General features: G+C 45.8%; 1 protein-coding gene and 1 non-coding gene across 2 annotated transcripts in view; one reads left to right on the top strand and one right to left on the bottom strand.

Moving 5' to 3' along the window:
* The window catches only part of STAC (SH3 and cysteine rich domain), a 937744-nt gene that overhangs the window by 316256 nt on the left and 597496 nt on the right, over window positions 1-23992 (bottom strand). The window contains exons 3-4 of the mRNA XM_086964753.1: window positions 19624-19724; window positions 11699-11780 (exon numbers count right to left, since the gene is read on the bottom strand). Of these exons, the coding sequence (XP_086820879.1) occupies window positions 11699-11780; window positions 19624-19724 (183 nt within the window). The remainder of the gene's footprint in view (window positions 1-11698; window positions 11781-19623; window positions 19725-23992) is intronic.
* LOC147722260 (U6 spliceosomal RNA) lies at window positions 22250-22356 on the top strand. Its single transcript, XR_015295358.1, has one exon. It is a non-coding gene; the product is annotated as a U6 spliceosomal RNA (small nuclear RNA).

The raw sequence follows: 23992 nt of genomic DNA, 5'->3' as shown, positions 1-23992 counted from the left end.
GGAACTCCCACTTATGAGCTATATAGTAAACATGGGCTAGGCCCGATTACCTTTAATGATTATTGGATTAAATATACAAAGAAGGACGGCGACCTTCGCTGGCCACCTCATGGTAGCTTCGAGGTGCCGATTTTAGATAATCTAGAGATTAAATTGTTCGAACGAAAGTCAAGGCCGGCCATGTTTGATGCCTTTCGGTTGTGGCGCAAAGAAGCCCGACAGAAAGAAATCAGACAGAATAAACGTAATCAGCGAGATAATGTTGCTACCATAGTAAAGAAAGCAGAGCAGTTTCAGCGTGATAAGGAGGATAAGGATAAGGAAGTGTTTGATAGACTACAGCGTATGACTATAGATAAATGTTATCCCGCTCTGCCTACGGAGTCGGAAAAGAAGGAAGAGCCAGTTGAGGATCCTTTAATGTCTTATCTTATGAAGTCGCCACCTCCCTACGTACAGGGTACCGCAGCTCCTGTGGTTCCCGCCGTACCTATTCTTCCACCTATTCTTCCTGTGCCTGTTCCTCAACCTGTACCTGCTCTTCCGACTGTTCCTGCTTCTTTGCCCGTTTCTATCCCTACTGCTCCTCCGCTTCCACATACTCCTGCTCCCGCTGCTGCTCCTGTTTTGTTAACTCCTGCTGTTGCTACTGTTTCTACTCCTTCACTTGTTAGTCCTGTGTCCTATACTTCTCCCTCTACTCGTTCTCGTAATTCTCCCCTTGCGACTAACTTCTTTCATTCGCTCGGACCTGTTCATGGGTCCGCTAGTTCCGATGGTCCTCAGAGACGTAGTCAGCTTCCTGGAAACAGAGAACGCGTTGCGCTATATAATATGGCGATGGGTTGGATGATAAACCCCCTTAGAAATCCGCCACGTGTTGTACTCGAAACGTTTTGTCAGTTTAATATACCAACCCAAAGATATGTGTTTGATGAAATGTGTAAGTTCCTTCGCGATCAGATATCGGCTGATGCGCCTGACGAGGTGCTGGCCGCTTTGTCTGATCTTCAGCTTCAGTTCTCGAATGGACTGATAGTGGATACTAATGTTCGACGTGCTATTGAGCGGTTGCTATCTCTTCGCCCCGCTCCGATACCTCATGCATTGTTTGTTGAGGATATTGAAAACCAACCAGACGATTCTGGCCAATATCCTATGCGTGAAGTTCCGCCGGTTTGGATACCAGCAAATCCTAATGCTCAACCTCCGACATTGGCGCATTTCCAGAGAATATGGATACATCTCCCATGGAAACGCTCGGAAGTGTTACAGGTGAAGCAATCTTTGCCTGACCCACGCAAGAATCCTACAGGGTATTACAAAGAATTATCACAGCTTGTAGATGCTACGGTAATGAATCTTGCCGATATCGACATGTTGTTCGGCAATGTTGTACCGCAACCGGTATGGGCTAAGATTCGTCATGAAAATCACCCGGCTGAATTAGGTGGTGCTTGGGCTGCCATTGTAGCGGCAGACGCCGGACAAGTAGCTGCTACTAAACCCGACCAGTTGATCCTTGACCTTCCTCAAAGAATTATTACGCTAATGAAAACTCTTATGCCAGCTATGAAGGTGAACTGGGACAAATTGTCAGCCTGTAAGCAGAAGAAAGATGAGAGTGTTTCCGACTTCTTTACGAGGTTTGAGGAGGCATTCATCGACCATAGTGGTCAGGATATGGGCACCGAGGGTGGTCAGAGATTGTTCGTGGATAAATTTGTTTCGAATTTATTGCCCGACTTGAGCAATAAATTGAGAAATTCGGAAAGTGCATGGGCCGTTTCTACTTCAGCTCAGATATTGGCTACGGCACAATACTATGAAAATAGAGAGAAAGAAGAGAACGACCGTGCTGATAAAAAGACGAAAGAGCTCAAAACTAAAGTGTTGTTGCAACAAGCATATCCTCCGCGTACAAATCAGAATGCATCCCAGCAGAATAGGTCGCAATCGCAATCGAATCGATCACAGCCACGTAGTGATTCCTCCTCCCAAAGATCGTCGTTAGGGTACAATCAATGTGCTTATTGTAGACAGGAGGGACACATTAAATTCAATTGCCCTGTTTTGAATGAACGTAATAGTGGTAACTCATCTAGAGGAGGTCGTGGTGGTTCGCAGCAGGCATCACGTGGTAGAGGTCGTGGTACTCAGAATGATCGTTCTGATAACTCCTCTAATAATAATAATTGTTTCGATCAACGTGGATCATCGCAAGGACGATCTGCGCAGTATAATGTAGACGACTATTACGTCGATCAGGGAACTGACGACAGTAATTACTAGGACAGCCAAAGACAAGGAAAGGGAGTGGTATCAGTTCCGGTTGATCAGAGAGGGCCTTACGTCGCAGTTGCTACATCGGGCGTCGTTGAGCCTTTTCTGTTGGACACTGGTGCAGCGAAAAGTTCTATCATGCATTCGAAACTCCCTGGCGCACCTTTGTCTGGCTTAACAAATGTATCCGTTGGATTCTCTGGCGCCCCTGTTAGCAATCCAGTTTCGCGCCCCTTGCCCCTTAAAATTGGGTCACGTGAGCTAGAAGCTCCGTTGATTTTAACTACAGGTTGTGGTGAAAATCTTTTGGGCCTGGATTTGCTTAAACGTTTGTACGCAACTTTGTATTGTTCTCCTGCGGGTGTAAAGCTTACGTTAGGAGAGAGGGTTGTCTCTCCTATGTATTTGTCTCTCGATAAGCTTCCACCGGAATTGAGTTCTCTTCCTGCATCTTTGTGGGCAACGGGTCCGAATGACGTGGGCCTACTTGATATCTCCCCTTATGTCGTACAGTTGAAATCTAATGTACGTTTGCCACGTATTCCCCAGTATCGCATCTCTCTTGATGGTGAACGAGCATTGTTAGCGATCATTTATGACCTGATCGAGAAAGATGTTATTGAAGAGACTCGGGGAAACGTGTGCAACAGCCCTGTGCTGCCCATTCTTAAACGTACTGATCCTTCGAAACCGCCTGTTTATCGTTTTGTTATCGATTTACGGGAAGTGAATAAAATTGTGGTTCCTCAATTTCCTGTTGTGCCTGACATCACGGCGCTACTGACTCTGATTCCAGCTTCTGCATCATGGTTTTCGGTGATTGACTTGAAAAATGCGTTTTTCAGCATCCCGATTGCCGAAGAGAGCAGGGACCTTTTCGGTTTCTCTCTCGGTGGACGTAGCTTCCGGTTCAAACGCGCTCCTCAGGGCTACTGTGAAAGTCCATCGATTTACAGTCAAGCCTTGAAGAGTCAACTGGATGCGTTTCGGTTGCCGGTTGGTGCGGCCTTAATCCAATACGTCGATGACTTATTGGTGGCTGCCGATACTCAGGACATTTGCAAAATCGCTACAGTGTCGTTGCTGCAACATCTCTGTGAGTTGAATCACAAGGTGTCACCTACTAAACTCCAATATTGTTGTCAAGAAGTTACCTATCTAGGTCACTTATTGTCAAAGGAGGGAAGGAGGTTGACCCCAGAGAGAATTGCAGCGATTGCGCGAATGGCTGTGCCAAAAACCCAAAGAGATGTACGTGCCTTTCTAGGTATCACATCGTACTGCAGGCAATGGATTCCTAATTTTTCATTGCTAGCGAAACCATTGGTGGCTCTTACGTGCAAGGATGTTTCAACTCCTTTACCATGGACGGAAGAATGTCAGAAAAGTTTTTCTGAACTGCGTGATTCATTGTGTTCGGCTCCTGTGTTGGGTACCCCTGACTACAGTAAGCCGTTTACATTATATGTTCACGAGAGGGAAGGTTGTGCTTTGAGTGTCTTGACGCAACCTTTTGGTGGTAAGCAGCGTCCATGCGCATATTTTTCCTCGACCTTGGACCCAGTAGCTAGAGCATTGCCGAGTTGTTTGAGAGCAACTGCGGCAGCTGCGGTCTCCATCCGACAATCAGCAGGATTGGTCATGGATAATATGCTTACGGTGATGGTTCCGCATGCAGTCGATACTCTTTTGAATCGTACGAAAACTCAGCACTTGACGAGTGCGAGGTTGTCTGGGTACGAGTTGACGTTGCTGGCAAGTCATATTCAGATAAAACGTTGTAATGTTCTGAACCCGGCAACTTTGTTACCAATTAGCACAGAGTCAGATGAAGTAGCAGAACATGATTGCTACTTGAGGACTGAAGAGGAAACGAAAGGTCGAGTGGACCTTAAAAACACCCCATTGGAAGACCCGGATGGCACTTTGTATGTGGATGGGTCATGTTTTAAGTTGTCGAATGGCGATGTGACTACTGCTTATGCTGTTGTAACATTGAATACTGTTGTTGAGACTGCAAGGTTGAATCAGAATTCTGCCCAAGCCGCAGAATTGATTGCTCTTACTAGAGCATGTGTGTTAGCGAAAGGGAAACGTGTGAATGTGTTTACTGATAGCCAATATGCGTTTGGTGTCGCTCACAGCTTTGGACGATTGTGGAGAGAGAGAGGTTTCTTGACGTCGCACGGTACGAAGATTCAGCATGGCCAGTTGGTGAATGATCTTTTGGATGCATTGACGTTGCCTAAGCAAGTAGCGATTGTTAAATGTAGTGCGCATCGTAAGGTGACGGATGATGTTGGTCGTGGTAATGCGTTTGCAGACGAGATTGCTAAGGAGACTGCCCGGAACCTTAGCACTCGAATGTATGTGACGAGTTCGGTTAGGTGGCCTACAGAATCAAGCATGTGAGAAGACACTATTGAGAGCGTGAAAGAAATTCAGAATGAGGCCACTGAGACTGAAAAAGCAAAGTGGAAAGAAAGTACGGGAAAGTTGGATGCGAATGGTTGTTGGATTGATTTGTCGGATCAGAAAAGATGGTTGTTGCCTGATGCGTATGTGCTGGCCGTTGTGACAATGGCGCATGGGTTAGCACATATTAGCGCGAAAGGTATTTGTAAATTGTTATCCCCGGTGTGGAAGAATGATGGCATTACGAAATGTGCTGAACGTCTGGTGAAGAATTGTATGGTGTGTATGATGTACAATCCTGGCAAAGGAACCCCAACTCCTCCTGGCAGTTTTGCTCCCCCTTCATGTCCCTTTGAGGTGATCCAATTGGACTTCATCCATATGGAGCGATGCAATAACCTGAAATACGTTTTAGTTGTGGTTTGCGCATTCTCTCGATGGATCGAGGCCTATCCTCTCAAAGACAATACTGCTTTGTCTACTGCGAAAATCCTACTGAAGGAATATTTTCCTCGGTATGGAATGCCTAGAGTTGTGTGGTCAGATAACGGAAGTGAGTTTGTGGGTAGTGTGATGAAGAGTGTGTGTAAGGGCCTTGGAATTAATCAAAAATTCCATAGCGCCAATCATCCCCAGTCAGCTGGATTGGTTGAAGGGTACAACGGCACCCTTAAACTAAAGCTGGCGAAGATTCAGGCTACGACTGGTCTTTCGTGGCCTGACGCTTTACCTTTAGCATTACTGTCAACTAGGGCGACTGTACACTCCCGAGTAGGGCTTAGTCCCTATGAAATAGTGTTCGGCCGTCCTGCGAATGTGTGGGGGGTTCCTAGGCCAGGAATGTTTTCTGATCTTGAGTACCCAATGTTGATCGATTATCTACATGACTTGACTGCTAAACTGAGGTTAATTCACCAACAGGTTTACGACGCATTGCCGACGCAGACGGAGGGTCCAGGCCACCAGCTCCAGCCCGGAGACTGGGTGGTGACAAGGAACTTTTCACGCAAAAATAACCTGGACCCGAGGTTCACCGGACCCTACCAAGTGCTCCTGGCCACGAGGACTGCCGTTCGTCTCGAGGGACGTAAGAATTGGGTGCATGCCACGCACACCAAGAGAGTCCCTATTCCTTTGCCGGCAGACCCGTGGGTAAGGAGAGGCTTTGCATCATCAGAAACAGAAACATTGCCGGCGTTTGTGCCTTTTAGCGACGCACAGCCTGTTGGGGAGTCCCCAGCGCAGCAGAAAGACACTGTTGAACAAGTGTCATTGAAAAACTCAAGACCAGAACACTCAACTGATCAACAGGACGCTGTCCCCTCAACGGATCCTTTGTTCGACGAGCAGACACGTTCTGGGAAAACTCGATACTTTTTGCGATCTCGCACTATGGACAAATAAAATATTTTGCTTTGCTGAATTGACGACTGCATTATCCCGTCTTCCGTGATCAGTTCTGAACATTTGTATTACTGTAATTATTTTTGTACATATATTTTGAGCTTCATTCTTTGTACCTTTTTGCTTCCACAGCTGAGAGACTTTGTTTTTGCATATATACGTATTGTGCATTGAAGGCCGTAGGGCCGCGCGCGTACTTCCTTCTGGATAGTAGGTCTTGACACTAGGTTAAAGGCCGTCGGTTCCTGGGAACTCCTAGGGATTGACTATTGCTACACAGAACGAAGTGCGTCAAGAAACGTTGCGGACGGTCGTAGGGAATGGCATTCTCGAAGCTGAATGATTTGGAGGGAGCTCATGTTCATCGATTCAAGCTGCAACAACTCAGTCGTACCAAATGTTTTATATTCCAACTGTTTGTATTGTTTTTGACTGCTTCTGCACTTTTGGCGGGTGGGGTGTATTACACGATGTCTTACTTCTTACCTTCTGCTATACCTACTCCTACTTCTGACCCTAATCTTACCTCTACTGTTTCTCCTCATTCCTTTCATATGTTACCGGAACACGAGCAGGCTAGACGTGTAGAATTCCGCAACAATTCCTTTATTCAGCTCCTTCATCAGCATCAGTTAGTGGTTAACACTACTAATTGTTGGGTGTGTGGGTTGATGCCACATACTACGGATAAGGGAATTCCATATCTGGTGTTACCGTATAGTTCCCAAGGGTCAGCTCGAGCATTTCAAACAATGTTTCGAAGCGCACTAGGTTTCCACCCCATTCGAGAACCACGTTCCCCCTACTCTGGTCCTACCTCGTATCAAAAACCTTTGTCGATAGCAATAGAGGATTTAGATAGTGATATCTATGATCCTTCGCTTATTCCTGAAGAAGAGATACAAACCTATAGGGTCCTAAGTAGAGGTGAATATAGTGTGTTCACTAGCGAGAAGCAGCTTAAAAGCTCGCCTCCGATATGGGTCGTACCCCACACTGGTAATTTTTGTCTCATGGGTCGTGGTCGAAGATCACAAGCCCGACTTGGAGCAAGTGCTTGCACTGAAAATTACATTCTGCCAATGTTCTCGTCCCCTGTGTTCCTGGCTGCCAAGGGTACATACTTTATCTGCTATGATCGTGCATATGCATGGTTGCCCGCTGACTTCATGGGCTCATGTTTCATTGCAAATCTGTTGCCGCCGACGTTCACTGTAGATGCCGATTATCACAAGACTAGAGTTGTGAGAGGCGTAATTAGCGAAGAGGACACTGCCGGTCAAGAGGCAGGAGACTTTTTCAAGGGTTTCCTCCCGTTTTGGGGACCTATGGTTAATAGTAGGAACCTGAGACAGTTGACTCGAGTGGTGGAATCGACAGCTAATATTACTGCCAGTGCCCTTGGTAATATCACCACTGAACTTCAGGCGGAGAGACTTATGACGTTACAAAACCGTATGGTTTTAGATGTCATTTTAGCAGATCGAGGTGGGGTATGTAAGGTGATCCATTCGAGCTGCTGCATTTTTATTCCAGATAATGCTCCTACCGTTTATCAAGCCATCTCGAGGTTGCATAAGATCTCCGAATCCATACACGTGGATGTAGGGGATTGGACGCTACTTGGATGGTTTTGGGGCCTGATGTCGACTTGGGGTTGGAAGATTCTGATGATCATCGGGGTTGTTGTGGTGTTCCTGTTCACGTGTTGTCTTTGTGTGCAGTGTGGTCCTGCCTTATGTGGCCTCTGTGCTACAACGTGTATGAGACAACCACCTGTTACCAAAGGAGCTCGGTTGGACAAAGCTATGCTACAGCAACACCTCGATGGTCTGATGAATATCGAATATGATTCCGACTAGTGCTTGCCTACATGAGGGCAAAAGGAGCGTCTGAGGTTCCGTGACAATTGTTAGTGGTGCTTTCGACTCGCACGAATATGGTCAAGTCTGGTATCTATGAACCGCAAATGACGAGTTTAGTAAGTGTGCGCAGTTTCGCTGTGCTAACTTAAACCGTTCGTTTGTTATGTGGGTTTTTCATCTGTACCCACGGGTTCCATCTTAGATACGGCATCCATTTTGTCTCTTGCCCTCAAGTAGCCAGCGAACGGACGCTGTCCGCTTCGCGACCCTGGGACTCCCAAGATATTTGCGGAAGACACAAGTCCTTTGTAAGTGTCTTTATGACGAGGAGGATGTTACTGTAAGGCAGATGGCGCCGCCCAAGGCTCATCTTGCCGCACGGACTTATTGTCTCAGCCGTGCATCTCATTAGGCACGTCCCTTTGATGCTCGTATCTCGTGTTTCCCGATACCTCCCCTTTTACACCCTTTCCGATCTCCCCACTGTCTCCGTCTTCCTCTGCACCTGTCTTTGTTCCTATTTCGATCTGTTTACTACCGATTGGAATGCACTAATGTTGGGAAGATGGGTTTTTACAGTTGGGAACCGCCAAATGTTTCCGCAATTATGATCCGGACCTCATGTGTTTCCAAAGTGACCAAAGCGACCCCTCTGGGGGATGATGGTGGGAACCGGGTTGTAAACTTTTGTGTACCATGTTGTCTTATGGGTAAAAACTGTATAAAAGGAGCGATCTACAGAACCAATTTGAAGCAGTCTCCCCAAGTTGCACGTGTGTTGCTTGTCGTGACTTCTGTGTTCCCTGCAGTAAATAAACCTTGAATCTTTGACGTCGAAGGAAGTGTCCCGTGTCTCTGTGATTCGTACGCCGGAGCAGGTTACCCACGAAGGTTTCAGGTGTTGTGCCCTGGCACCGCTGGGTCCTACAGAACCCAGTCCTTCACAAGCCATGTCTTCTTTGGACCAGAAACAAGCATCCTGGGATCGGTTTCGGGCTAACAGCAGTCATCAGTAGCGAAGTGAGCAAGGGACCCACGTCTGGGCATACCCTGCCAACTTTAGGTGATCAGATAAGTGCCGAAAGGGAGGAGCACCCACTTTGATGCTAGTGTGACTACAGGGGGGTTTTCTTTATCTCTCGCCAGTTTTAACATTACTCTTGTGGAAACTCGTACTTCGGGAGAGTGTTACATAGGGGATCCCTCGGTGCGGGAACAAGTTGTTCCTGGCCAACCTTATTTCAGGTAATGAGGGTATTTTTACATTTGGGATCAGGAAGGTCCTGACGAATGCCGGTGTGACCCTATATCCCGGGCACAATTATGAAGGCAGAAACATGTCGACATATTGGCAGTAAGGAGGGGTGTAGGAGTTTATAACTTTCTTCCTGTCACCATCATCCTTCACTTTTTTAATGCTGGTGGGAGGCTCCAGGTATAAACTTACACACAGAGATACCTCCGAGCTAGTTTTAATCTTCCCTGCATTTTTTCTTTCGGTGATCCCAATATATTTTGACTTAATATTTCTGCATAATTTATATGTTATGTCTTGTCTTCCCCACCCTATTGCTCCACCCCAGGTGTTGGATTGTGCAGGGGTGTACTGAAGAAGCCTATTGATGAAGGATGCCACAATTTTGTGAGTGAGGGCAGTATTTTCACACCAAGCACGTACCACCACAAAATGTTCACCGCTCTCTACTCCTCTTTGTGTGTTGAATTTGTGGACAGGGGGGACGGAGTAGAGGGGTTAGCCTCTCTCCCCTTCTCTTTGTATAATACATTGGGTGGATATTTGCCTATGGAGGGCATAATACGTGGAAAAATCTTAAGTTCCATTTTGGGAGACCCAGGACTTACTGAAGGAACATGAGCAGAGCAGGTAGATTAATCCCTCCAGACATATTTGTGTATTTTTGCATTCCTGTAAACCGGGTGGGGCGCACCAGAAGAAGGGAAAGCCAGTACACTTCAAAGGGTTCTTTTCGATTGAAGGAGAAGTCAGTGGGAGGAGGCCTGGGCACATCTCAGGAAGGAGATGGGGCTGATAAGAGAATCATGAAGAGAAAAACTGTTGCCCTCAGTTAACCTTTTTATACAATTTTCATTGTGACTGACATCCTTGTGTGAACCTCTAGTCACTTCCATGGCCTGTGTTGTGGGGCTGCCAGGTTTGGAGTCACTCCTGCTGTGCCAAAGTGCTTTCTGGCTGATGGGCAGGGCAGAGAAGAGGGCACTTCAAAGGAAGCATCCACCCAACATAAACTTCAAACACTCAGACTCTAAATCACATTTGGTGTCTGGAAATGCACAATAAGAAGGAGAGGTTTGAACACCAAACTTTTCAACTGCCAAGATGCCAGTCAATCTGCGTAAGGAGGAGAAGCGCTGCATCTTGCATCCTCCTGTGACCAGGACTAAGGGGCCATGGCCTGCTTGTGACCCGGCTGGGTGTGGGGACATCACCCAGAGAATCCAATACCACCTGCCCAGCCGGGAGCTCCAGCGCCTGCTTCTTGCCAAAAGCACTGTGCCCTGTGAAAGAGAGCATGGGGCGCGCTTAGAGACTTCAGACTCTCGGATACTGCTGGTGCAGGTAAGAGTAATGTGACAGAAGGTCCTAGGGGAACCTGCCTACCAGATAGCAGTCTGGCGCTGGAACACTTCTGATTTTAATAAAGAGTTAGTGTAGGACTCCTGAGACTCAGACTACTAGTGGGACTTAACCTGAATGTCATCTATATTGAATGGGGAATAACCAGTATCGCTAGATAGATGGAAATGGAACTCAGGGACCCAGCTTTAAAAAACTAGAGCCATGAACTCAGGCGACTATGTACATTGTTTGTGAATGTTCATTATACTTTGTGTTTTATAATAATGCTCCTTTTTTCATAAAGTCAAACATTTGACTGGACAATTTCTTCAAGCGGCGGTCTGCTCCAGGAGATCAATGATTTCAGATTAATGTATTTGTTGCATCAGCAGATCGATGGACCACGTGCACTTTTATACATTTTATAGGCTGCTTAAATTATGTTACATGTATTTTATTTCTATTTTGCACATGTTTTCACTACTTTTATGGCTGTTGGCAGCCAAACAAAGATGATTCTGACTGGACAATCATTTATTGCTGCTGCGGAGCTTATTGAGTTGTGCGCCTGTGCTCACCTCGGTATCATGCTCCCACCGAGAAGCTTCGGACTTCTCGACTGCTCGATCTACCACTGACAAACAAGTATTGAAGGGGTACTTGGCCCAGTTGCTCAGGATCCCTAGGACATCCTGATGTCCTGGGACATCAGGAGTTAAAGTCCTCACCTCCACGGTTGGGCCTAGTAGCTCTTGCTTAACCCGTGGACCTCTGACTGGGGTTCTGGAACACAATCACTTACTCGAAAACAAACCCAGTTCATTTACTTCTTTTTACCTCCTTTATAGATAGGGAGACCATGCATTCCATGCTCAACAGTGTTCATGTCAGTCATGCAGAACAATGTGATACTGGCCGTCCAATCAGATGGTTGTTTAGCAGGATTTCTTATTGAGGGCTCCAACAGGCTCTTGGCTTAGGCGGGCCTGGATGAAGAGTGCTTTTTCTACCTTACAGCAATTAATCTGTCTCCAGAATTCCAGCTATTACGCACCACCGGACAGCTCAGGAGATAGAACCAATGCTCACTCACTCTTTCACTTAAACATATTTGGCTTAAATACATTCTCACCAATTGGCATTACTTCTTTGATGCATCCAAACTGCTCCTGGATCAGTAGAGGTGAGCTGTAGTAACGTCTGAACCCTTTTGGCTGTGGGGAAATGAATAGACAATCAAAACAATTGCTGGAATGAAAGGCAACTCAGCATACTTTGCAAACAAAGCATTATAAAGAAACCACCGCATCTTACTCTGCAAGGAGCATTTACTTTGAATGTAAACTGAGCCTCGTGTGCAAATCTGAAATTAACATGGCCCAATCCCGAAGTCATTTTCTGTCACAAACGTATGTTCTTGGTTGAAAAAAGCAGCTTTGATGCCTTTCAGGTAGCCAGAAAGTATACCAGCAGGTGCAAATACGTTTGTTAATAGACAAACGTATGCCATACATGTGTACAATTAAGCAGTAGTGAATCTCACAGTAGGGGTGGAAAATGGGCAGATCAAGGTGGAGTGTACTTATTTGGTTTGTGAAAACACACAAACAAGTGATTTTGTTTTCATTCACACACTCCTCTCCAGCCCTTTTCTATTACAGTAATCATCAGCTATTTACTCCAGCAAAAGGCTGGAATAAATCATATTATAGAGAGAGAAGGAGATCAGAGAGTACTAAACCTCTCGAGAAGTAGGGTAAGGTGACTCTCCATGTAAATATTGTTTTCTATGTGGAGCAAAAAAATTAAAAAGAAAAAATGTTCAACTCCTAAGCAAGGCTGCCTTTCTCCAAAGATGATCTTTGAATTGTGTATACCTCTGATTTGAGGAATTCACATTGTATAAAAATATCACATGAGATTGCCAGTGGCATGCATGGAAACCTATGACTGACCATGCTTGAGTATTTTAAAAAGTAGAAAATGTGCACCCATTCTGAGGAGTTCTACTAAACTTCAGATTTACAAATGTATTTGTGAACCAGATCCATGTTTCTTTGTGGCACAACCTTGATCACAAGATCTCTAACAAACCTAGAAGAAACAGAGTTGTTTCCCGTTATTCAAATCTCAAAGGATCGCGGTTATAAATTTGGGAGGGGGGATCTCTACCAACATAATAAACTTACTCTACTCAGATCAAAGTACAGTTTTGAGAGATTCTCTGCTCAACCCCCCTTGCACAGCCAGAAGTGTGTGTGAAATAGAACCAGTACAAACAATTGTGAAGTAACAGCCCCAACACAATAACATTCCCCAGCACATTTTGATAAATAGGGAAAACATTTAATGAGCAAAAAGACTCCAAGATGTGTAAATTATGCGACAGGGAACCAGGGGCAAGAATCACAAAATAAATTAAGGTGTAAAGCTCTGTGAAAAAAGTGGAGAGCCAATCAAAAGTCACTGCTAAAGGTTGACTCGAACCAAGACATGATTTCAGATCAACCGCAATGGAGCGGATGCCAGATACGCCAAGCAGGACATCCCAATCAAAGATTTTAACATGGATTTAGCATCTGAAATGGAAGTCAAAATCTTCCAGCAGGGTATGATCCCAGGCTAGAGCCAGTGAATGTCCTTTGAAGTTGGATACGTCATTGTTGAGCTCCCAGTGAGCCAAAAGTTCCTAATGAGGCAATTCTGGACTTCATAGCTGCTGAGACAAAAATGTTACCTTTGCACTTAGCCACTTTGCGGGAGTCAAATTTCCTCAGCGGGGCAAGACTGTTAGCTTTAGCTAGGCAGGGCTGCACAGGACTGGAAACATTTGTCATGAGGTCCCCTTAAGACAGGTTAAAGAGCAGCAAAAAAACTCTGAAGGGCAAACCTGTTTTTCTTGGCCAACTTGGGAGTACCTTCACTGGGCAAACTGCAGCACTTTGTCCCAGTTCTCCTGAGGTGTAGAAATTACATAATTCCACTTTTCTTTGAATGCTGGGAAAGTTCCATGAGGTCAGCCCTGCACCCTCTAGCTCCTCAGAGAAGCCTCCTACCCCTTTACCCTATCCCCTCACCCTTCCTCGTGCCATTCCCCTTGTCCCCTATGTTCTTTAAATGCTTTTCTTGATACTTATGTAACTTTTAACTGATGTAAATTGCAACATTATCGTTCCTCATGTAAAGTGCTCTGTTTCCTTTGGGTATAGCCAGAGCTATAAAATAACTCATTAATTAAATATGTTCCCATTTAGTACTCTTTCTTTCTTTGTCTACTTCCATCGCTCCTTTCCCTCTCCCCTGAATCTCTCACCTTGCCTGCTAGTCTGCCTAGCCCCCTGTCCTTTGTGCCCTTTGACTAAGCACTCCTTCACCCCTTGTTAGGGAAAGATCCAATATTTATACTCTGAAGTCTCAGCATACCCACTGAGAGAGTCCATTGCCCAAGGGAGCCACTCACAGCTGAGGTATGGTATGGCACCCCTTGCCAAAGCACTCCCTCTCCCCTTTTTGGGGAAGGATCCAGTATGTAGGCCTTGGAGTCTCAGAGACCCCTCTGAGAGAGTCCACTGCGTAAAGGGTGCCTACCGCAACAAAGATAGAGAAGTGATACCACTTCCCCTGGGATCACAGCTTAATGGACTTTGGACGTTGCTTTGACTCATCTACCGGTTTGTGTCCCCGTTGCCCTTCCCCTCCTCCTACCATGCTGTGTCCTTCACCCTCCCCTTCCCTTTCCCGCATTCATTACCTGTCTACTTCCCCAGCTCCTACCCCACTCCCCTGAATCTTTCCCCTTGCCTGCTTTTCCCCTTATGTATTTGTGCTTATTGCTTTTCTTGACCTTTGTAACTATGTTGCCATGCTCTAATAACTGTGTAACCTTTGTAACAATGTAACCTGTAACTATGATCTGATGCTCATGTAATGCGCTCTGATACCTCTGGGTCTAGCCAGCGCTATGTAAAACCTTTAAATAATAATAATAATAATAATACGGTCATCAGTGGTCAGCGGCACCCACTTGCTGTTGCAAATCGATCTGTTTATAGTGTCTCTTAAGCAGGCAAACTGACTTAATGTAAAATTAAACAGAATTTCCTGTTTCAATTTTGCAAAACCCCTCTGCCACCATGTACTTTAGAAACATGCCTCTGTAGAGAAGGTCCAATATTTATACTTGGTACCAACTTTGAAGTAGTAGGAGGCTCTGGAGGTTTCCACCCCTATAGGTGTGTGAATTTACCTGCCTCCCTGCCCTGGCCTTAGCTTGGGTGGAGGCACAAAAGTCTAATGTCAAACATTTTGTGAGTGCTCAGACAGAGACTTTGCATTGTACAAATATGTTAGGTGAGAACTCCTCCCACCTATCAAGTTAAAGATGGTCCATCATGCCAACATCTCTTCCCCTTGTGTCTCACTGTCTAGGAGCAATGCACAAAGGTCAACTGCCAGCTAAACCAAACTACGTGACCCAATTTACAGGCTGTTAGCGCCAAATGTTTGGGACAAGAAAATGCCAACTTTCTAAAAGTGGCATTTTCAGAATTGTGACTTAAGATTTGACTTTACCATTACCAGGTTTCAAAAATACAGTTCTTTAAACATCAAACTTAATATTCGTACCTGCTCCTAATTGAAAGTTAGCACTCATTAAATGTAATTGGGTTGTCCAATGTTATCCTGTGGGAGAGGTAGGCCTTGCAGTAGTTAAAAACTAATTTAAAGGTGTTTCACTACCAGGACATGTGAAATTCAAAAATACATGTCCAACTTGTTAAATACATTGCCATCTGCCCTATGGGCTATTTAGTTGTTACAAAAAACAAGGGAACCCAAAAGTTATAGTATAGGGACCTTGGGAAGTATCAGGTTATAGGGAACAATGGTCCCTATTTTCAGAGGAAGCATCACTTATATACAATAATCATACTCTAAATAGGTAGTATGTCTTTTGTCCAGCCGGACAAGAATTTATTTTTCAAATATATATAAAATTAAATTGTTAGAAACATTCAATGACGAGTGGGCGCAGCCGTGACCCACGAAACAGTTTTAACAGACTAAGATCATTTTCTTATACACCATCCAGCTGGTCCGGCTTTAAAAAAATGCATTGTAACTAGATTTAAAATTGCGGTGAGCTGGAAAATGGTCTCTAGTTCCTGGAATGGGAACTAACTTACTTCAAGATCAGGAGCTCTATGTCTGGTCCGGCTTCAGGATAGAGAGTGGCAGCCATCTTGGGAAGCCCTGTTGTAGGCAAGGATGGGCGTGGACAGAGAAGACAACAATGAAATATTATGTTGTCCTGAGGATAATGCCATATGCAATATGACTATGCAATATTGTAATGTGCAATGGTGTATAAGAAAATGATCTTATTCTGTTACAACTTTCAAATACGAGTGTACAGACGTATTTCACTTTGCCCTTTGGCCATTCTGTGCTTCGTTGTGTTGTCTCACTGTTTCGTTGGTCACGGCTGCGCCCACTTGTCAATGAATGTTTCTAACTATTTAATTTTATATATATTTGCAAAATAAATTCTTGTCCGGCTGGACAAAAGACATACTACCTATTTAGAGTATGATTATTGTATAAAAGTGATGCTTCCTCTGAAAATAGGGACCATTGTTCTCTATAACTATGGGCTATTTAGGGCCTACCATAGGGCTGGCTTATCTGTACTTAAAATAAAGGATTAGGACTGGCAGGTTGAAATGTCAGTTTAAAACTGCACACACTAACTGCAATGGCAGACCTGAAACCTGTTTGACACACTACTGAATTGGATGGCACAATTAGTGCTGTAGGCCCACTCGTAGCATTTAATTTACAGGCCCTGGTTACATATAGTACCACTTTACTAGGAACTTATAAGTAAATTAAATGTGCCAGTTGAGTGTAAGCCAATGTTACCATGCTTAAGGAAGTGAGCACACACTTTGGCACTGGTTATCAGTGATGAAGTCCACAGAATCCTGAGGCCAACAAAAATCGAGATCAGCAAAAATGAAGGAGTAAGGCAAAACATTTCAGTTAGTCAGTCAGTTTGTGTACCTCGGTGGTATGGGCACGCTAAGGCCCACCCTTACCAGAGGACGTGAAAGTTAAAAACAGGTGTAGAAAAATAAGTGCAAAAAACAAACCATAAGTGATGGGGTACCTGTCACCCGTTGTGCACCTAGCGTCTCCTGCTACCGGACCACGGGGTCCGGTAGCAGGAGACGCTAGGTGCACAACGGGTGACAGGCGTTGCGGTCGGTGTGCCATTGTCGCCTCCACCCCCTCCCGAGACCCATGGGGTGTGGATCTTGTAAATTACAAACTACAGATACCTCTAACTTGAAGGTACCCCATCACTTATGGTTTGTTTTTTGCACTTATTTTTCTACACCTGTTTTTAACTTTCACGTCCTCTGGTAAGGGTGGGCCTTAGCGTGCCCATACCACCGAGGTACACAAACTGACGGTCCTGACGAAAGCCCAGTAAATTACACATATATGGGCAGAAACATGTTGACCCCACTTTATGTGGAAACAACCAAGTCATAAACTGGTAGTTTTCCCGCACATATTTTATCCATGCCAAACTGACCATTGAATAAAGTTTTTGTATGGTACAGTCACTGACATTTTTAATTCACATTTCTTTTTGACACTCTTGCCACGAAGAACAAGCTACACAGTAACCTGGCGTTGTAGCACACCAGGGAGGCATTCGGCTTCTCCTGGTGGGCCCGATGATGAAGCATGTCACCACCCAGGGTGGTGAGTGAGGGCTTCCTGAAAAATCCCCTCTAATGTCCGTATAATATGGCGGACAGGATATCTGTCACGTTTGTTAGGGAGTATCCCATCCACCAAGCTCTAAATCAGGCCCTTAGTTTGCGGACATACATAACTGGTACTGAGACGAGACTAACAGCAACTAGTTCTTTTTCAACAGTGCCTGCACCTGTATCTACAGTCATTAATGGTCAAAAAAAGCCTTCTGCTTCCAAACGTTTTAGATGCTTATTGTTCGGGCTTGGTAGGTATTCACTTTGTTAGAAGTTTAAATGTGTGAACTACTGGTGATGTTCCTTCCTACTGACCTTACACCTGGGAAACTACACTTTACACTGCAAGGGTTACAAGGTATCCCTGTTGTATGTTGAATTAAGGGAAGGATTGCTACAATGCCCTGTTAATCACAGTAACAAAGATTGGGGTACCTCACCTATCTCTCAAAACGTGTGGTGCCCTCATTGAAGATTGAATATAACTGATAAAGTATTGGAAAAACCATTAGGTCTGACTTTACTGTTCTAACATATGCAAAGTCAAACATGCAAAATCAGTCATGCAGAAACGTTGTTGCATGCCGTACAGCATTAAAAGCAGACTTACTGACATTGGAAATGTTTGTTTAATTTCGCTTAACCTACATTGTTCATGCTGCTCACATGTATTTGAGAGAGTGTTTTCTACCAGTCTCAATAATAAGAATGAGTTCGTTGTTTACGGCAAATATTGGCACCCCTGTGGTTGATGGGTCTAAGGGCTCCTTTAAAAACATGGCTTGTTAGACTACTAAAACTCTGGCCTCAAGAGAGGTTTTTTGAACTATAGCATTTGTAGCCCCTGGGCTAACTGATTTGTGCGGCTTTACTTTCTCTATGTATCTATCTTTACCTCACCGCTGTAATAATAAATCATAGCATTGTCTCCTACAGTCCTTGACATTGTGTAAATGTAAATGTGTTTCGATTTATATAGCGCACTATAACCCAGGGGTCTCTAGGCGCTTGCTTAGGCAACCCGTCCTGGTATTCCCCTGTGAGATACCCCGGCCGGGTGTCCACAAGGTGAAAGCCAGGCATCCCGCCGCGAGGGGCCGTAGTGGAGATTAAGCAAGCTATTGCCCAGAGTCGCAGAGTGTGATCCCGTGAGTCGAGTAGGCACCAGAGCGAGAATTGTCGACTCCGTGGAATTTTTGAGCCCGAGAACCGCCGAGGCGGGGAATCGAACCCTGGTCCACGGCCGATCTCAGCTTCCGGGTCTGCCGCCTCTAACCCCTGAGCCACACTTCTCCGAAATTCCCTTTCTGAGATCAAAATAGTTTAATGCAAAGACAAAAAAAGAAATATGAAATGCATCAGTATGCTTTTGGCATGCAAGATCCTGCATTTCCGAGCAAGCTTCCCTTAGGAGGCGGAATCATGCAGAGGTGTGGTGCAGTGGCCAGGGTGCCTGACTCCAGACCACAAGGTTCATGGTGCGATCTCCAGTGCCGGTGGCAGGTTGGCCCAGCACCATGTTACTCTGGGCAATAGCTCGCTTAATCTTCCCGAGGGCCCCCAGCGCCGGGAAACCTCTCCAGAGGTAGCTCTATGCTTTACAAATGCTGGTATTTATTTATTTCAATAGCCAATAATATGATGCAAGAGTGAATTACTCCTCGGGTGTGGAGACTTTGCCCACTCTGTATTTTAAAGAATTGGTAACAATAAATATGCAGACAGCACTGGCCTGCCAGATATAAAGCTGGTGATACGAAGATCCTACGTACTCACTTACCTGAACTGAATATCCACTATTCGGTGTCCCACAATCTTCCTCTCGTTTTCATCTAATCTTGCTCAAACAGCTTGAAACACTAAACGCTCTGCAACTCCTAAACGACGTCGTTTTTATCACGAGAAAGTCCTACAACACGGGCTTGCCCCACCACCCTATCAAATTGTGCACATTTAAGTTATTTATATTAATGTATATATATCCTACATCAGTGCCTGTTTGAAATTTCCCCTACAGTCTCGGACTGCATAGTGCTCAGCATGCTTGCCTGGATGATAGCGACTCTCTCTGCCCCATGGTGAGAAATATGACTGTAATTAGCCGGGCTACTGCGCATCCCTCAGAGAGGATCCATGCAGTGCTATAATTATGCTTTATTCCACAGGAAAACAGTAAAGCCATGTTTTGATTCTTCCTTCCGGACATCCAGGGCTTCCAGTGCCAGGGAGGCTGTTAGTAGCCCGCTGATCTGTCTCCTGTTGGCTCACTCACCAGCTTGCCCATGCAGCGCTGCTGTCCGGTGCTCTCCGCACATTTGTGGTGGATGCTCATCTTGCAAGCCTTGCAGCGCAGTCCATGCTTTGCACTTGACCCTGTCAAAGGAATTCAAAAGGTGACATTTAGAAGACTTTTTATTCATCTATTGTAAAATAAGTTCAACCAAAAAAGGCGCTCAACATGGGCATAGAACAGTGAACTGCTGTGCTACCTACAGGTCATGGACTGATTCGTATAGATCATGCTAGGAGTAGGAATACAATTTCAAATGTATATGGTTCTGGTTTACTCCTGGATAACAGCCAACGATGAGCTTTGGCTTTAGAAGCCACAATTAACACTTGCTGCAATTGTCTCTATGTAGGAATTCCTGCTCTGCATTGAGGCTCATAAGGGTACAGAATGCAGGTATACAACTAATAGTGTCTTAAGAAGAGCGATCATGTATCCTAGGCTACACACTTCTGTCGGTGAAAACAGGCGAACAATCAAACTGGCATGGTGGCTAGTTGCCTGCAAGAATACCGTGTCCCCTGCTACTTCTCCAATCATATTTCTTCTTACATTCCCACATGGTTCCTCCACAAACAAGCACATGACTTACTCATTGTTCTCAGAGTGAAGCTCAAATCTAGTCTTTTTCCAGTTCTTGAAACGCCCAACCAAGCCACCTTTAATCAGGCATTCAGCTTTGCCACCTTTCAGAAAGCTTGCAAAACACATCTGTTCTTGGTCCTTCTATGAGTGGCACCTAGATAGGTAGTTCGAGCCTCACAAAATGTTATGTTTTGTTAAAATATTTATATAGCGCAACGTACACCGGTTGGTTTCTTGGCGCTTCTGGGATGGAGCTCTAAGGAATTGGAGGCTCAGGAGGAGTAGGCTTAACAAAAGCCTTTATAGATAGAGTATAGATGGTAAACCTGCCTGCATTACTTCTAAGTTCGGGGAATAAGTAGGTACACACACTAATAGAAGAACATACATGCCCATCTTGGAAAATCAAGACTGTCAAAGATTTCACATGCTATCAACCTTTCTCTGCATATTGAAAGAAACTGTGCAAGGACCTCACTATGGAGATCGGATTTGTTGCTTTGGTGGTGGAATTCAGCAAATGTATCAAAACCCACCCTATCACACCTTCCTAACATACTGTACCATATCCCTTACATACCTTGTCTCACTGATGTGAGGTTCTATTTCTCTTCTCTATTTCCAAGCCTTTATTTTCTTGAGTTCTCAGTTTAAAAATATCACACGTTTTACATAGTAAGTAGGTCTATAACATGCTACATGTTCTTTCAGTTCCTTCAGAGCCCTTGGTGCTGCTGTGATGAATACAAAAGTGTGGCAGTGATTGGTGAACAACGCCAACACAATTTCTGTTGTTCTGTACCCAGTTCAGTTTAAGGCAAGTCAGCAAAGTTTCTGTTTCGAAAGTTTCTTAAACTCTCTGTACTTGGGTTAGGTTCTCAGATTCTAGGTCCTTCTACACCCAGTAACAGTCCTGCACATACGATCCTCCTGAATGATCGTTGGTTGATAGGTTGTGAAGACAGCAAAGAGGTTTAGTTGAGGCACAGTGAGGTACCTGTTTCTGTTAGCATATTAGACCATTGCCCCAATATGCTTCATATACAGTACAAAGGTGCTTGATTTGTATCCTAGTGCATACAGGGTTAAGATAAAAAGAGGAGTGCTTTGAGGTAGGTTTTTATGTGGTCCTGCTTATGAGGGGTGGCCAATTGGTTTTGAAATTTTTGGTCTGGCGATGCATTTTTGTTGGAAGGATGAAATAGATAATGTTACCATAGTCAAGACATGCCAGGATAGGTGCTCTTGACAGCTACACTCAATTGGTGTAAAGGACTGGAAGGATTGGCAATTCAGTGGCCCTTGTTACTCAGACCTCACTCATGGATCTATCAATACTCAGGTACCTCTCCTTCAATCTGTGGTCTAGCCACAATGGCTGTGTTTTCTGGACTGCTAACCAATCAAAAGTGGATTTGTGTGACATTACCCCCTCATGGGTCCTCCCCGTCCCAGTCCTTACCACGTGAGGCAGTCCTGCCTCCACCCAGCCAATCAAAACGCCAGAAATCCAAAGGTCGAAGGTGACATAAGCCCCTCCCACCCACCGCCATTTTTTTTTTTTTCTGCTCCGACGGCTGTCGGAACGCTGGTGCTCCCGGTTCCTGCCTCTGTTCCTGTTTGCTTCTGGGTGTTTTGGCGGTGCCGTGAGTGTTTCTTTTGCATTTTTAAATGCTTCTGTTTATGGTCTTTTTATGTTTTTACCGGCGCGGCCGCTCCGGTCCTCCGGCCGGCCACGCTCCTGTTCTGGGGTCAGGATGCTCCCCGTTCATGTGCTGGGCTGGGGCGGGGAGCCCTCCTGGTGTTCTGGCCCCAGGTCGTTCCGGCGCTGGTGCTTTAGTGCAGTGGCCGGCCCCTGTGGCCATGTTCTTAATATATGGCTGTGGGTGGAGACTGCAGGGCTGCCCTTTTTTGTTTATTTTCTGTTCTCACATGTGAGATTACTGTTTGGGGCAGTGTTTCCTGGGGGTTGCTGGGCACTTCCTCTCAATTCCACCACCGATGTGTGTTGGGTGTTTTCCTGGTGCTCGCTTCGGCACCACATATACTATGCTTGGAACGTTACAGAGTAGATTAGCATGGTCCCTGCACAAGGATGACATGCATATTCGTGAAGCGTTCCATATATGGGGTTTACTCCTTTACTCGCCATGTTTGAGGGGACTTCCTCTCCGGTGCATCCACGGAGCTGTTGCTCTTTGGTATGTCATATGCCTCTGGTGTCACAGGCTATCATGTGCTGAGGGTTCAAGTCCTGCCTATGCTGTCAATGTGACTTGGGATGTTCATTTTCATGCTGTGCTTTGGAAATTTGCATTCTCTTTGTCCACGTAGCATTTTTTGCAGTTTTTCTTGGACTGTTTTGCGCTGTCTGCGCTGCTGGTGCATGCGGCTATGCCATCATCTCTTGTTGGTGGGATCGTGGACGTTTTTTCCCTGTTGGGGTATACATTCGGGGATGGTCCATGAGATTTCTGGCGTTTTGTTGCTGGGTCTTTCTCCCTGATTCATTTGCTCCGGCGGGGTTTATTCCCATTTTTTACCGGCCATTTCATGCTGTCCTGTTGGCTGTACTGGCTGCGGTGTGGCTTGGCATTGCCATGCGGGGTGTTCCTCTCTTTCTGGGGACACGATTTCGCCTGGCGGTCTTTGTCACCTGGTATCCTCCATTTTCTTCTTTTTTGCACCTTCTCCCTCGGTCTTCGGAGGCTTCTTCCCTGGAGGTCCGGGTTGGGCGGTTGGTGGATTCCGCTCTCAAGAGTTCGTATGCTGCTTCTCCTTTTTGGGGTGTGTGCTTGCTCTTTTTCGGTCTGTGCTTTCTTGGGGTCCCTCCTTCCGGTCCCGGATGGTTGGGCCTTGTCCTCGGCTACCGGGGCGGCGGGGGCTTGTGAGATTTCTCACTGGCCTGCGTTTTGGTGCCTTGCCATTCCCCTAGTGCCTTGGTCCTATGCCTGCATTTTTTGCACTACGTTTGGTTCCCTGCCTCTGCGGCGCCTGCTGCTGCCCCTGAATGTCAGTCCGATATGTTGTGCCCGGGTGGAGTCTCTGTGGCCTGGTGGTTGCATCTCTTGCTCTTCAGGTTATGTGTTCCACTCCTGGTGTTGCCCTGCTTGTGGGTCGCCTATCTCCTTTGGTGTCATTGGTCCGGTCTGCTTTGAGAATGGTGATTCCTGTTGGTCGTCATTCTTGGTTGCCGGTTTCCATTCCGGGCTGTCCCCCTTTTAGGCCATTCTTCTTTGGCGTCGGCCAATTTTTTGTCGCTACGCTCTGTGGTGCTGGTTTCGGTGATGGAGTGGGGCCGGGGGTCCTCTTTCTCTCTGTTCCAGGTCCTGGCTCCCGTTGGTCTTTCTGTTCGGTTCTGCCTCCCGGGGCTTTGGTCGGGTTGGTGCGGCTGTGTCCCTTTCGGTTGAGCCCCTTGCAGCCTGGTTTTCCCCTCTTCTTGGTGGGTTATTTTGGCTTCCCTAGGTGTGGGAGTCACCTGTTTTTCTCGTTCCCCTCCATCCGGCTGCTCAGAGGTTTGCGGTGGTTGAGTTCCGTTTCCTGTTTTCAGGTGTTTCCTTTCGGTCTCTCTCATGCTCCTCTGGTTTTTTCCACGGTGCTGGCTCCTGCTGTGGGGGTTTGCTGGCCTGGTTCCGGTTTCTGGGGTCGTTTTGGGTCTGGCCGTTCCTCGTCTGGTTCCTGTTCGGGGGCTTCAGTTCCTCGGGACCGGTTTGACGCTTTGCTGGGGGCTGTTTCTCAGTGCTCGCTTCAGCGGCTCGTATGCTTT

The sequence above is a fragment of the Lissotriton vulgaris genome, chromosome 4_1 (genome assembly GCF_964263255.1).
Source record: "Lissotriton vulgaris chromosome 4_1, aLisVul1.2, whole genome shotgun sequence".
NCBI lineage: Eukaryota > Metazoa > Chordata > Amphibia > Caudata > Salamandridae > Lissotriton > Lissotriton vulgaris.
This window is presented reverse-complemented; position numbering and strand designations above follow the sequence as displayed.